This window comes from Gorilla gorilla, chromosome 1, assembly GCF_029281585.2.
Source record: "Gorilla gorilla gorilla isolate KB3781 chromosome 1, NHGRI_mGorGor1-v2.1_pri, whole genome shotgun sequence".
Lineage (NCBI taxonomy): Eukaryota > Metazoa > Chordata > Mammalia > Primates > Hominidae > Gorilla > Gorilla gorilla.
Window position 1 is genome coordinate 102823015 of NC_073224.2, and position 15538 is coordinate 102838552.

A 15538-nucleotide genomic window follows, 5' to 3' on the forward strand; every position below is an offset into this window, starting at 1 on the left:
TTTTTTTTAGACGCAGTTTTGCTCTTGTTGCCCAGGCTGTAGTGCGATGGCGCCATCTCGGCTCACCACAACCTCCGCCTCCCGCGTTCAAGCGATTCTCCTGCCTCAGCCTCCCCAGTAGCTGGGATTACAGGCATGCGGCACCATGCCCGGCTAATTTTGTATTTTTAGTAGAGACGGGGTTTCACCATGTTGGCCAAGCTGGTATTGAACTCCCGACCTCACGTGATCCACCTGCCTCGGTCTCCCAAAGTGCTGAGATTACAGGCGTGAGACACCGCGTCCGGCCTTTAATTTTTTATAGGCAGCCAGAATAGGCTCGAGAGAGACTCCCTTGAATAATTTTTTCCTGCCCGGGTGCGGTGGCTCACGCCTGTAATCCCAGCACTTTGGGAGGCCGAGGCGGGTGGATCACGAGGTTAGGAGATCGAGACCATCCTGGCTAGTACGGTGAAACCCCGCCTCTACTAAAAATACAAAAAATTAGCCGGGCGCGGTGGCGGGCGCCTGTAGTCCCAGCTACTCGGGAGGCTGAGGCAGGAGAATGGCGTGAACCCGGGAGGCGGAGCTTGCAGTGAGCGGAGATCGCGCCGCTGCACTGCAGCCTGGGCAACAGAGCGAGACTCCGTCTCAAATTAATAATAATAATAATAATAATAATTTTTTCTTTGCCGGTCGCGGTGGCTCAGGCCTGTAATCCCAGCACTTTGGGAGGCTGAGGCGGGCGGATCACGTGACGTCGGGAGTTCGAGACCAGCGTGGCCAACATGGTGAAACCCCGTCTCTACTAAAAAAAAAAAAAAATTTAGCTGGGCGTCGTGGCAGGCGCCTGTAATCCCAGCTACTTGGGAAGCTGAGGCTGGAGAATCGCTTGAACCCAAGAGGCGGAGGTTGCAGTGACCAGAGATTGAGCCATTGCACTTCTGCCTGGGTGACGAGCAAAACTTTGTCTCAAAAAATAAAATAAAAATAAAAATAAAGGTTGGGCGCAGTGGCTCACGCCTGTAATCCCAGGCCTTTGGGAGGCAGAGGCGGGTGGATCACCTGAGGTCGGGAGTTCGAGAGCAGCCTGACCAACATGGAGAAACCTCGTCTCTACTAAAAATACAAAATTAGCAGGGGGTAGTGCGGGTGCCTGTAATTTCAGCTACTCGCGAGGCTGACGCAGGAGAATCGCTTGAACCAGGGAGGCGGAAGCTGCGGTTAGCCCAGATCACACCATTGCACTCCAGCCTATGCAACAAGAGCGAAACTCCACCTCAAAATAAATAATAAAAATTAAAAAATAAAAATAAAAATAGGCCGGGCGCGGTGGCTTACGCCTGTAAACCCAGCACTTTGGGAGTCCAAGGCGGGCAGATCACGAGGTCAGGAGATCAAAACCATCCTGGCTAACACGGTGAAACCCCGTCTCTACCTAAAATACAAAAAATTAGCCGGGTGGTGGCGGGCGCCTGTAGTCCCAGCTACTCAGGAGGCTGAGGCGGGAGAATGGCGTGAACCCAGGAGGCGGAGCTTGCAGTGAACCGAGATCGCGCCACTGCACCCCAGCCTAGGCCGACAGAGCAAGACTCCGTCTCAAAAAAAAAAAAAAAAAAAAAAATAGGGCCGGGCGTGGTGGCTCACGACTGTAATCCCAGCACTTTGGGAGGCTGAGGCGGGCGGATCAGAAGGTCAAGAGATCGAGACCATCTGGCCAACATGGTGAAACCCCATCTCTACTAAAAATACAAAAATTAGCTGGGCGTGGTGTCGGGCACCTGTAATCCCAGAGGATTACAGGTACTCCGGAGGCTGAGGCACAAGAATCGCTTGAATTCGGGAGGCGGAGGTTGCAGTGAGCCGAGATTGAGCCACTGCACTCCAGCCTGGCGACAGAGCAAGACTCTGTCTCAAAAAAATTAATTAAAAAATAAATAAGAAAAAAATTTTTTGAGACAGGATCTTACTGTATCACCGAGGCTGGAGTGCAGTGGCATAATCGTGGCTCACTACAGCCTTGGACTCTTGGGCTCAAGTGATCTGCCCACTTCTGTCCCCCAAGTAGCTGCGGCTGGGACTACAGGCCACACCACCATGTATGGCTAATTTTTTTTTTTTTTTTTTTTTTTTTTGTTGAAGCAGTCTCACTATGTTGCCCAAGCTGGTCTTGAACTCCTGGGCTTAAGGGATCCTCTCACGTTGGCCTCCCAAAGTGCTGGGACTACAAGTGTGAGCCACCGCAACAGGTCTTAGATAATATTTTCTTTCTTTCGTGTTTCGTATTTTTTTCCACCCCCAGCACACATATAGCAAGAATAATTTTTTTCTAAAGGCAGAGATAAACTTGTTTCTCTTTTACTCTCTTTCTTTCTTTCTTTCTTTCTTTTTTTTTTTTTTTTTTTTTGAGACGGAGTCTGGCTCTGTCGCCCAGGCTGGAGTGCAGTGGCGCAATCTCGGCTCACTGCAAGCTCTGCCTCCCGGGTTCACGCCATTCTCCTGCCTCAGCCTCCCAAGTAGCTGGGACTACAGGCGCCTGCCACCACGCCCGGCTAATTTTGTGTGTGTGTGTGTGTATTTTTAGTAGAGATGGGGTTTCACCGTGTTAGCCAGGATGGTCTCGATCTCCTGACCTCGTGATCCGCCCGCCTCGGCCTCCCAAAGTGCTGGCATTACAGGCGTGAGCCACCGCGCCCGGCAAACTTGTTTCTTTATACCCGTGCTGTTCATATTTCAGCTTCCTGGTTACCAAGGCTACACATTCATGGCCTATTGAGTGAGATTTCAGGAGTACTGCACCTTAAGTGGGCCATATTAAAAGATCCACGTGAAGAATGATATTGTTAGTTCAAATCTCTGTTTTCCTAAGCTATTTGGTCAGAGAAATCACACATGGGTCCCTATAAGAGAGATCGTTCCAACTGAAGCCCCAGGATGTGTCTAGGTAGGCTGTGTGTGTTGGGGTGGTGGGGCCGATTTTGTATAACTAATTTACGTTTTCACCCTGTTCCACCAGGGGGCAGACTGACTCAATAAATAACCTACTTCTGCGCATCCCACTTTTTTCAAAGTGAATTGGGACCCATAGAACTAAGGGCTTGGACAACTAACAGTAAAATTCTAGGACTGCCTTTTACTCAGCCCCAGAAACCGATGATAACTCATCTTCTAGCTTCGTTGAATAGCATCTCCAAAACTCAGCCCCATTTTTTTTTTCAATTTCTAGTGCTCTCCCTACCTTCACCCTTATTCCCAAAACTCTTGGTTCTCTTCCCCTAATCCCTCTAAAATTTCTCTTCTAAAATTTCTGGTCGTCGTGGTTAAACCTCTACTTCCCTTCACCCCAGCCTCTCTGGCCTCAGAATGGAAGAGTAAGGTCCTAAGAGGGGAGCTACAATTACCGAAAGGCTGTGGAAAATAGCGAGAGAGACAGGCCGGCCTAAGCTAGGAAGGGAAAACCGAGAGAACAGAGGCCGGGCTGGCAGCCTTGTCCTGCTCAAAAGGGTGGGCGGGCAGGGGGTGGAGCCCGGAGGGGTGCCGCCTCTCCTCTTTCCCGGAGCCTGGGCGGAGAGGCAGGAAAACTTCTTCCTGGCCTGGGCTCCGTGCCGCTCTGTTTGCCAACCGTCCAGTCCCGCCTACCAGTGCCGGGCGCTCCCCTCCCCTCCCCCGGCTCCCCCGGTGTCCGCCATGGCCAAAGCCTACGACCACCTCTTCAAGTTGCTGCTGATCGGGGACTCGGGGGTGGGCAAGACTTGTCTGATCATTCGCTTTGCAGAGGACAACTTCAACAACACTTACATCTCCACCATCGGTGAGCCCGCTGGCCATGTCCCAGACCCCGACTCTCCTGTGACCTCCTTCTCCGGCTCCTGGATTACTAGTGACCCCACTTTTCAGTCCCCTTAGAGTAAGGCTCCTAAATTCTAGTCCCTCAACCCCTGGCTCTGACCCTTCCCCCATGCATGTCTCTGTATAGTAACCAAAACTCTCACCTCTCTGAGGCCTTCAGGTAACTCTTCAACTGCTGCCAGCTCCTCATTTTCTTGGTACCATCGCCTTAGTCTCCCCAAATCCACAAGAACTCTTCTCTATTTTTCTCTGTGCCCCTCTTCCCCTACCCCCACCACCTAGAACTCTCTCGATCCACTCTCCATGTTTCCTGTATCCCTGTCCGCCACATCTTTTTCTCCCGATCCGATCCGCTAGGCTCTTTCTGTCTTGCTGAGCTTCAAACTCTCCCACTGTGTCCCCACCTCACCATCTACTTCCCAGGTTCCCTGCCCCAGTCTCCCTGCACCTCAGCTGAACAAGGGTTTGGGAAGGGTGGAACAAGGTGGCTGGGTGTGCTGGAGGGTGGCCCAAGGACTGTGATCATGAATATGCAGCCAGCTTGGTGAGGAACGTGGAAATGAGGGGACTTTTGGGGTCTCTGAGTCAGCCTGGTGACTCATCCTCCTCCCAGGGGCCCCCAGTAGGCTTGGGGGAGGTGCCCAAGTTTCTACTAAGAAGAACATTGTCTCCCCTCCTCCCTTCTCTTCTTTCTTCATCTCCTCTGGCTTGGGAAATAGACAGGAAGAGTCTCACAACAATTCTGGTTACAAAGGAAAAGGAAAAATGCCCCTCTTTCCTAATTGTCTCAAAAGTAATCCTGTTTAGCCTCAGACTTTCCTAGTGCCAAGTTTGGCCCACTAGTTAATTCACATAGACTGGCTTCAGCTACTTTTTTCCTTACTCTCTACTAGGAGGGTGGGTGGGATACCAAGAGTAGAGGGCTCTAAGAAAACAGAGAAGAGGAATGTGAAAGTAGTATCTGGGGGGAGACAGAGACTGAATTCAGAGAGTTGTCAGCTGGTATAACTGAATGGACCCAAGAGGCGGCCTAAGGATTTTAAGCCTCCATGCAGAATTTTCATCACCTTTTCCCTCCCAAAATCCATAAAATGTATGTAAAAATAGTATTCTTGCTATACAAATACAGCTTTGGGAAAATTCTCCTAGCTTGGCATTTCCAACAAGATTGCTCCCCAAGTGCCTCCCCTGCAGAATTTCTGGTGCCAGCACTGCTCCGTTCCTGTCCCTCCCATCACACAGTTTTACATGTGTGCATGCATGTCTCAACTTCAGTGCATACCTTCCACCCCTAGGAATTGATTTCAAGATCCGCACTGTGGATATAGAGGGGAAGAAGATCAAACTACAAGTCTGGTAAGTCAGTCCTCTGGGATGCCTCGCCAGACTTCCCCATTTACCTCCTACACGTTTTTCCTTCTATTTTGTTTCATTTCTCTTCCTTTCCCCATTGCTCCTTCTAGAAGTGCTAGAAGGAGCACTTCTGGCATTTCTCCGGATGCACTCAGCTGTCCTTCCATCTCTCTTCCTGCTCTCCCAACTAGTTCCAACTCTTTTGTAACTCTTGCCTCCTCTGGCTGCAGAGCATCCTCTTAATTTGACAACAAACAACTGTTCAGTCATAACATGGAAACAGGCTGTGAGCAGTTAAATGGCAAAGGCAGAATTAAGACTTGACTCTAAGTCTAGTGTTTTCTCCAAAATATGGTGAGCCCAGAGAGCCAAATATAGACCCTGAAGGTGTTTTAGTGGTATGAAGCTTAGTGGAGGCATTATGCTATGACATATAAGAGCAGACTGGTGCGCAAATCTGGTTCTTTTAGTTATCTCCTGCCTGACCTTCATTAATTATTCAGCCTATCCAAATCTGTTTCCTCTTTTTTTTTTTTTTTTTTTTTTGAGACAGAGTTTTGCTCTTGTCACCCAGGCTGGAGTGTTTTGCTCTTGTCACCCAGGCTGGAGTGCAATGGCACAATCTAGGCTCACTTTAACCTCCGCCTCCTGAGTTCAAGTGATTCTCCGACCTCAGCCTCCCAAGTAGCTGGGATTACAGGCGCCCGCCACCAGGCCAGGCTAATTTTTGTATTTTTAGTAGAGACAAGGTTTCACCATGTTGGCCAGGCTGGTCTCGAACTCCTGACCTCAGGTGATCCACCCGCCTCAGCCTCCCAAAGTGTTGGGATTATAGACGCAAGCCACGGCACCTGGCGTGTTTCCTCATTTTTAAAATAGAGACAATAATACATGTCTTACAAGGAAAGAGTAAGGATTAGATAAAATGATACATACACAGTGCTTGACACATAGCAAACATTCAATGAATAAGCAAAGACATCTTGTTTCTTGGGCCACTACCATCTCTGGAAATCAGCTCAACTGTCTTTAATCCCGTTCCCCTTTACTGTTTCCTTATTCTGTTGCCCCACCATGTTACAAAAGCTAAATTCTTGTGAGAGAGGAAGAATTATTCCATTGGAGAATTCTTCCCTCTATTCCATCCCATGAAACCTTCTCCTTCTTTAGGGACACAGCTGGCCAAGAGCGGTTCAAGACAATAACTACTGCCTACTACCGTGGAGCCATGGTATGAAGTGTGGGTCTGAACAAAGGATGAAGGATGAGGCTACAGAATATATTATGAATACAAAGGGTCAGGGGTTGGGGCAGGTAAAAATGGGAGGGGTGCAGTGTGGGTTGCAGATGGCCCAACATGGTCTAGTGTTTAGAGCCATGGATGCGGGGTCACTTACAGGGCAGTGGGAAGCCTCAATGGGAACATGGTCCAAGGTGAATTTTGTCATCTCCCAGGGCATTATCCTAGTATACGACATCACGGATGAGAAATCTTTCGAGAATATTCAGAACTGGATGAAAAGCATCAAGGAGGTGAGGACCCTCCAAAAGAGATGGGGAAACTGGTTAGAACCTGGAGAATGAAGGGGTCCATCAGGATAGGCAAGACCTAACTTTTTTTTTTTTGAGATGAAGTTTTGCTCTTGTTGCCCGGGCTGGAGTGCAATGGCAGGATCTCGGCTCACTGCAACCTCTGCCTCCCGGGTTCAAACGATTTTCCTGCCTCAGCCTCCCAAGTAGCTGGGATTACAGGCATGCACCACCATGCTCGGCTAATTTTGCATTTTTAGTAGAGACGGGGTTTCTCCGTGTTGGTCAGGCTGATCTTGAACTCCTGCATCAGGTGATCCACCCGCCTTGGCCTCCCAACGTGCTGGGATTACAGGCGTGAGCCACCGCTCCCGGCCGGCAGGACCTAACTTTTACTTGTCTTTTGCCCCCAGAATGCCTCGGCTGGGGTGGAGCGCCTCTTGCTGGGGAACAAATGTGACATGGAGGCCAAGAGGAAGGTGCAGAAGGAGCAGGCCGATAAGGTGAGGGCCAGGCTGAGCAATGTTCTAGAACTGGGCTGGGAGGGCCAAGATAGGTTGCATTGCAGAGGACTTGGCTGCTGTCCTTAATTCAATTCTCTTCTTCCCACTTCACCCCTTATAGTTGGCTCGAGAGCACGGAATCCGATTTTTCGAAACTAGTGCTAAATCCAGTATGAATGTGGATGAGGTGAGATCCACACCCCCATCCCCGACCAAGAGAGGAAGTATTAGAAGGTAGATTCTCCTCCCTCCAAACTGACTCTGTTCCCCACTTTAGGCTTTTAGTTCCCTGGCCCGGGACATCTTGCTCAAGTCAGGAGGCCGGAGATCAGTAAGTTGGTTTTGCTGGACTAGGTACAACTCTGGGGTGTGTGTGTGTATGTATGTGTGTGTGTGTGTGTGTGTGTGTGTGTGTGTGTGTGTTGGTGTTGATAAAAACGGGGAGCAATGCTAAGATTTCTCATGAGGGTGGATTTACTTTAAACAGTTTATACCTTCCTACCCTAACCATCCATTCACACCATGACCCCTGTGCCCTTCTCCCTCTAGGGAAACGGCAACAAGCCTCCCAGTACTGACCTGAAAACTTGTGACAAGAAGAACACCAACAAATGCTCCCTGGGCTGAGGACCCTTTCTTGCCTCCCCACCCCGGAAGCTGAACCTGAGGGAGACAATGGCAGAGGGAGTGAGCAGGGGAGAAATAGCAGAGGGGCTTGGAGGGACACATAGGTAGATGGTAAAGAGAATGAGGAGAAAAAGGAGAAAAGGGAAAAGCAGAAAGGAAAAGAAGGAAGAGAGAGGAAGGGAGAAGGGAGAGGAATGAATTGAGGAAGTGAAAGAAGGCAAGGAGGTAGGAAGAGAGGGAGGAGGAAAGGAAGGAGAGATGCCTCAGGCTTCAGACCTTACCTGGGTTTTCAGGGCAAACATAAATGTAAATACACTGATTTATTCTGTTACTAGATCAGGTTTTAGGGTCCTGCAAAGGGCTAGCTCGGCACTACACTAGGGAATTTGCTCCTGTTCTGTCACTTGTCATGGTCTTTCTTGGTATTAAAGGCCACCATTTGCACAAATGTTTTGGGTAACTTGGATTATTGTCAGAATTGTTCTCCACTCAAATCCAATTACTGTGTCTTCAAAGTGATTGATTTACCCGAATCAGGCTGGGTTTCTGTGGAACCAGGACTAATCCTACTGCTGTCTCTTCCCTAGCTGTTCTGTTGGTAAGGAAAATAGCAAAGAGCAGGAGGTAGAGTGATCTGAAGGTCTGGATATCCTCTTTCCGCCATGGGGTCCGGATGCCCTTGTGGGCACAGCCTTGTCCTGAGCACAGGAAATTCCCAGCAAGAAGAACTCTAACAGTCCTAGCCTCAGGGAAATAACTGCACCTAGTGATTTATCCAGTGATTTGTGCAAGCTTCTTTGATTCTGCCAGCAATCCATTTAGTTATTTGATAGGCATTAGTATCTGCTTTTATTCGTGAGGAAAATGAGAAGTTCATTTATTCATATATGTATATTGAGCAATTTAAATATATATAGAGCATCTACTAAGTGCCAGGCACAATGGTCAGTTATTTTATTTATTTATTCATTTATTTTTAGAGACAGAGTCTTGCTCTGTCTCCAAGGCTGGAGTGCAATAGTGTGATCTCAGCTCACTGCAACCTCTGCCTCCTGCCTCAGACTCTCAAGTAGCTGGGATTACAGGCATGAGCCACCATGCCTGGCCACAGTAGTCAGTTAATATAGCCCTTTGGTGGTACTTATAAGCAGAGGGACAAGGACTTTTTTTTTTTTTTTAAGACCGAGTCTGGCTCTGTCGCCCAGACTGGAGTGCAGTGGCACTATCCCAGCTCACTGCAACCTCTGCCTCCCGGGTTCAAGCGATTCTCCTGCCTCAGCCTCCCGAGTAGCTGGGATTACAGGCACGTGCCACCACACCTGGCTAACTTTTGTGTTTTTAGTGGAGACAGGGTTTTGTCATGTTGGCCAGGCTGGTCTTGAACGCCTGGGCTCGAGTGATCAGTCTGCCTCAGTCTCCCAAAGTGCCGGGGTTACAGGCGTGAGCCACTGCGCCCAGCCTGGGACAAGCAAATTTTAACAAAAACAGCTCTTTGGCTGGGTGTGGTGGATCACAACAGGAGTTCAAGACCAGCCTGGCCAGCATAGTGAAACCCCGTCTCTACTAAAAATACAAAAAAAAAAAATTAGCCAGGAGTGGTGGAGGGTGCCTGTAGTCCCAGCTACTTGGGAGGCTGAGGCAGGAGACTCACTTGAACCTGGGAGGCGGAGGTTGCAGTGAGTTGAGATCACGCCACTGCACTCCAGCCTGGGCGACACAGCCAGACTCTGTCTCAAAAAAACAAAAACGAAAACAAAAACATCTCTTTACTGAATAACAAAGATGGCAAAACTACTGGAAATGCAAAAGAAAATTCAGGCTTGGGCTGAGCACGTTGTTTCATGCCTGTAGTCCCAGCACTTTGGGAGGCCGAGGTGGGTGGATCACTTCAGTTTGGGAGTTTGAGACCAGCCTGGCCAACATGGCGAAACCCCGTCTCTACTAAAAATACAAAAAAAATTAGCTGGGCGTGGTGGCGGGTGCCTGTAATCCCAGCTACTTGGGAGGCTGAGGGAGGAGAATCGCTTGAACCTAGGAGGCAGAGGTTGCTGTGAGCAGAGTTCGCACCACTACACTCCAGCCTGGAGACAGAGCGAAACTCCATCTCAAAAAAAAAAAAAAAAAAAATTCAGGCTTGATGCACAGCATCCTTAAGTATATATATATTATATTATATATTATATATTACAATGTATAATTATATATATTATATATTAAATATATATGAAATATATAATAAACATATAACATGTATGTTTATAAACATATATTATATATAACATATAATTATATATAATATATACATATAATTATACATATATATTAAATATATAATATAATTATATATTTAATATATATTATGTATAATATATAATTATATATAATTATATTATATGTTTAATATATAATATATAATACATATTTTAATACATAATATATATATCCCCCTTTCACCATACATAATATTTTTTACACAGCAAAATGTAATAACTTGATAAATGTAAGTATCCAAGCATTGATGAGGTAATGATAAGCCTTATTTGTGGCTTATGTTTAAGTTCTTTTTTTTTTCTTTTGAGATGAATTCTTGCTCTTGTTGCCCAGGCTGGAGTACAATGGTGTGATCTCGGCTCACCGCAACCTCTACCTCCCGGGTTCAAGTGATTCTCCTGCCTCAGCCTCACGAGTAGCTGGGATTACAGGCATACGGCACCATGCCCAGCTAATTTTGTATTTTTAGTGGAGACGGGGTTTCTCCATTTTGGTCAGGCTGGTCTCAAACTCCTGACCTCAGGTGATCCGCCCACCTCGGCCTCCCAAATTGCTGGGATTACAGGCGTGAGCCACTGCGCCCAGCTGTGTTTGAGTTCTGTAGTAAACTGTCCAGTAGGTTTAATTTGCTCAAGCGATGAGGAAAAGACTTGCACTTTGTGCCTCCTGGGAAAGAGACTAACGTCTTCAACATACCTTATGGCAGATATTTAATTTCAGAGTAGAGACCCCACTCTGATGCCTGGTAAGGTTATTGGAAGTGAAATATCACAAGATCTTACAGTTTGTTGTGAGATAAGGTAGGATTTGGTGAGGAGTAACAAATACTAGCAGATTTCGGCCCAAACTTCAATTATAGCTAAACATTACTGGAAAAAACCCCGCAACCTACTTTATGTAACATATAACTACTCACACACATACACAAAAATAATACACACACACACACAATTTCAGCAAACACAAATAATAATTTAAAGAAACAAATTCAAAATTAGAGCCAGGTATGGTGGCACATGCCTGAAATCCCAGCTACTTGGGAGGATCCCTGAAGACGAGAAGTTCCAGGCTGTAATGCACTATGATGGCTCCTGTGACTTGCCACTGCACTCCAGTCTGGCAACATAGCCAGAGTCCATCTCGTTCAAAACCAAAAACAAACAAACAAAAAAGGGCGAAATGAAGGTTCAGCCCTCATCAGGTTTAGGTGACAGAGCTATACCCTGTCTAAGAAAAAAAATAAAATTAAATGAAAATTCGTTATCAGACAGTGAAGCATGAACCCACAGTGCTGGTCAAGTCACTGCAGGTCTGAGTGTGCATCAAGGTTTAACTCTATAAGATGAAAGGCAGGCAATGAATCTTTGGCCTGGGTGTTGACAGTCTAGGCTTAAGCCTCAGCTTTCCCACTCACTAGCTTGCTGACCTTGGACAAGTCACTTATATTCTCTGAACTTACTCATGAAACGGAGATACATTTCATCTGCCTCTCGCAAGAAAAAGTCCTGGTGAATACACATTAGCATTTCCGTTTTACACAGAACACTGACAGATACTTTCCTAAGATCATGGAGTTACTAACCACCAGAACCTAGACTCAATACTTATGGAACTTCAAATCTCATGCTTTTCTCATTGCACTTGTGATTACTCCATTATGTAGGAGCAAGGGAGAGTTGAGAACATTTGAAGAGGTTATGCAAAGGACCAGCTCTGAGGAGTAGGCTTAGCAAACTAACATGAGGGAAGGTAACACCGTTCATCTGTGTAGCGGAGTGGGAGTCAAGAGACAAGGAGAAAGTTTCATGTTCGCCATGTGTGTCGGATATTCCGGTTTCTGCAGGGAGGAGAACGCGCAGTTTCGCCTCCATCCCTTGACCTCCAACACAGCTTCTCCACTGGACCATCGGTGGCGATGAAGGGGCGGCTGGGGAAGGATGTCAGAGAAACCAGAAGCTTGACGGTGAATCCTCGGGTTTTAAGGAGAGAGCAAAGTCCTGAGAGGGCGACGTATTGTCCCTGCTCACCTAGCCCAGAATGAACAAACACGCGCCAGCCAGGGAGCAGCGAGCCGAGAATCCGGACGAGCCTCTGCAACCGCCATTTGCCGTTCTCGCAAAGACTACCAAGACCACAATGCAACGGGGCGCCGAGCTAATTCCCAGTGAGCAGCAGGCGAGGGGCCACCGACGCGGAAGACTACAAGCCCCAGCGGGCGACGACCGAACGCGCCCGGGAACACCGGGCCCCGAGCTCGGTCCCGCGCCCGAGGATCCTCCACGGGGCTAGATGGCTGCGTCGGGGGCGGGAGCGGAGGTGAGCGGGCGCTAGGGCCGCGAGCCCCCGCCGGCCCTTCCTCCAGCGCCCTGCGTACCCCGCAGAAGGCGCTCGCCTCCCTAGCCCGCAAAAGCATATCGATTTTTCTCGCTGTGGCAACGGGGACGTCCTGATAGATCCTCTGCTCCAATAGGCAACTCCGGCCTTCCCTGCCCTGACCTGGAACCTCTGGGAGGGCTGCAGAGTAAGTGCCGCCTCTGCGCTCCGACGGAGGCACGAGGCCTGTGGAGTAGGTCCCTCTGTTCCGACAGGTGCGACACTTGGCGCTCCATGCTTGCGGGCGCGGGGAGGCCTGGCCTCCCCCAGGGCCGCCACCTCTGCTGGTTGCTCTGTGCTTTCACCTTAAAGCTCTGGTAAGGAGGAGGTAAGGGGAGGGAAAAGGAGGTCACTGGAGGACAGGATCGTTCCCGGCCTCGGGGTTGGGGGAGATCTTATCCATGGACAGCGCAGGAGGGGGTGCCCTATTTTTTGGGTTTTGACTTTTGTCCCTTCCCCCAACTCCGCTGCAGCCAAGCAGAGGCTCCCGTGCAGGAAGAGAAGCTGTCAGGTGGGTGATTGTCTGGGAACCCGACACTTCCCGTCGTTTGTTTTTGGTTTTAGTATATTCCCCATATACCAAGAGCACAGGTGGAAAAGGGCGGCACCACATGGAATGAGGGCAAGCGCTGTGCCGGGAAGTTGGATGGGCAGAGCCTGGGAGAAATGTTTTCTGAATGGCCTGGGGCTGGCATTTATCTTTTCTTTCAGCAAGCACCTCAAATTTGCCATGCTGGCTGGTGGAAGAGTTTGTGGTAGCAGAAGAGTGCTCTCCATGCTCTAATTTCCGGGCTGTGAGTATCTATTTCTCTACCCTTTTTTTTTTAAACATCTAAGCAAACACTTAAGCAACATCTTAACATCCAAGTCTTATTAAGCTGCCTTTGCATCATCTTTTTTTCTTTCTTCTTGCAGTCTCAGTGTATGTCCAAATCTGTACTTGTCTTTCCCCTGAAAATGTGCCCCTTTCTTTCCAAGCTAATGGCAGTATTCAACTGATAACTATGGTTTTTTTGTTTGTTTTTGAGACGGAGTCTCACTCTGTTGCCCAGGCTGGAGTGCAGTGGCGAGATCTCGGCTCACCACAATCTCCGCCTCCCGGGTTCAAGCGATTCTCCTGCCTCAGCCTCCTCAGCCTCCTGAGTAGCTGGGACTAAAGGCGTGTTGCACCATGCCTGGCTAATTTTTGTATTTTTAGTAGACTCGGGTTTCACTGTGTTGGCCAGGCTAGTCTCTAACTCCTTACCTCGTGATCTGCCCGTCTCGGCCTCCCAAAGTGCTGGGATTATAGGCGTGAGCCGCCACACCCGGCCTCAAATAACTATGTTTTATTCACTTTTAGTATAGTAGGCTCTGGAATGGAATGTATCCTTGCCACTCCTAGACTGTTGCCCCTGAAGTGTTCTAACATACATTCGTAATCATGCAACCACCACCTCCACCATCCGCATCAGAACTCTTTCATTAGCTCTCTGTTGCCTACCACTCCAAACCATAGCAGTTGGGCACCTGCACCTTCTGAATGGCAGCCTTTTTGTTTATCCTGTTGCCCCTTCCTAACATGTACTTTGCTCCTTTTCTCCTGGCAGAAAACTACCCCTGAGTGTGGTCCCACAGGATATGTAGAGAAAATCACATGCAGCTCATCTAAGAGAAATGAGTTCAAAAGGTGAGTGCTGTTTCTCTTCTCTGAGATCACCTCCTTTGCTCCTATGACTTTAGATGGATGGTCCCACCTTTTCCCCTGGTCTGGGGGTAGCATGGAATATCTGAAAGAAGAGGGGGCCGGGCTCACACCTATAATCCCAGTACTTAGGGAGGCTGAGGCTAACAGATCACCTGAGGTCAGGAGTTCGAGATCAGCCTGGCCAACGTGGTGAAACCCCATCTCTACTAAAAATACAAAAATTAGCCGGTGTGGTGGGTGCCCATAATCCCAGCTACTTGGGAGGCTGAGGCAGGGAGAATCGCTTGAACCCAGGAGGCAGAGGTTAGAGTGAGCCAAGATCATGCCACTGCACTCCAGCCTGGGCAATGGAGCGAGACTGTGTCTCAAAAAAAAAAAAAAAAAAAAAAAGAGGCTGGGAGGGGTGGCTCACGCCTGTAATCCCAGCACTTTGGGAGGCCGAGGCGGGTGGATCACGAGGTTAGAAGTTCAAGACCAGCCTGGCCAAGATGGTGAAACCTCATCTCTCTTAAAAATACAAAAATTAGCCGGGCATGATGGCGGGCACCTGTAATCCCAGCTACTTGGGAGGCTGAAGCAGAAAACTGCTTAAACCAGGGAGGTGGAGGTTGCAGTGAGCCAAGGTCACGCCACTGCATTCCAGTCTGGGTGACAGAGCGAGACACCATCTCAAAAATAATAAGAAAGAAGACGGGATTTGGAGCCAAATTACTTGAACCCAAGTCCCAGCTCTACTCCTCAGCACTATGTTATTGGCCATATTTTCTCATCAGTAAAATTGGTTAATACTAGCTCTGCTTATCCAGAGAATAAATTAAATGATCTATTTGAGAGGGATTTATGTACTATACACACAATAGAAGCCTGGCTCTGATTTCCTCTTGAATATATCCTGGCTAGGCTGAAGTAGGAGGGAAATTAGAGGGAGAAGCTGTCTGGCCTTCCTTGGGAATAACTATTCCTTCCTGCCCTCAGCTGCCGCTCAGCTTTGATGGAACAACGCTTATTTTGGAAGTTCGAAGGGGCTGTCGTGTGTGTGGCCCTGATCTTCGCTTGTCTTGTCATCATTCGTCAGCGACAATTGGACAGAAAGGCTCTGGAAAAGGTCCGGAAGCAAATCGAGTCCATATAGCTACATTCCACCCTTGTATCCTGGGTCTTAGAGACCCTATCTCAGACAGTGAAAGTGAAATGGACTGATTTGCACTCTTGGTTCTTTGGAGCCTTGTGGTGGAATCCCCTTTTCCCCATCTTCTTCTTTCAGATCATTAATGAGCAGAATAAAAAGAGTAAAATGGTTTCCTTCCCTTCTGTAACTTGGAGCAGGAAGTCATGGGGGCAGAGAGGGAAAGGAGGTGGTTACTTA

General features: G+C 48.3%; 2 protein-coding genes across 4 annotated transcripts; both read left to right on the top strand.

Annotated features, from left to right (window-relative positions):
* The first annotated feature begins 3051 nt into the window (after window positions 1-3051).
* RAB13 (RAB13, member RAS oncogene family) lies at window positions 3052-8289 on the top strand. Of its 3 annotated transcripts, none has more exons than XM_004026808.3 (8): window positions 3052-3790; window positions 5124-5184; window positions 6352-6412; window positions 6637-6714; window positions 7125-7214; window positions 7336-7401; window positions 7492-7545; window positions 7764-8289. In XM_004026808.3, exons 1-8 carry the CDS (start codon window positions 3667-3669, stop codon window positions 7839-7841), a joined length of 612 nt encoding a protein of 203 aa, XP_004026857.1. In that variant the 5' UTR covers window positions 3052-3666; the 3' UTR covers window positions 7842-8289. The 3 variants fall into 3 exon arrangements, with proteins under 3 accessions (XP_004026857.1, XP_055216071.1, XP_063550855.1); XM_055360096.2 differs by having other exon boundaries at window positions 3781-3886; XM_063694785.1 differs by lacking the exon at window positions 3052-3790 and adding an exon at window positions 4903-4921.
* Window positions 8290-11073: 2784 nt separating this feature from the next.
* Window positions 11074-15471, top strand: JTB (jumping translocation breakpoint). Its single transcript, XM_004026786.5, has 5 exons — window positions 11074-12802; window positions 12959-12996; window positions 13197-13279; window positions 14075-14154; window positions 15148-15471. The coding sequence occupies exons 1-5, from the start codon at window positions 12720-12722 to the stop codon at window positions 15302-15304; spliced, it is 441 nt and encodes a 146-aa protein (XP_004026836.1). The 5' UTR covers window positions 11074-12719; the 3' UTR covers window positions 15305-15471.
* The last annotated feature ends 67 nt before the right edge of the window (window positions 15472-15538 follow it).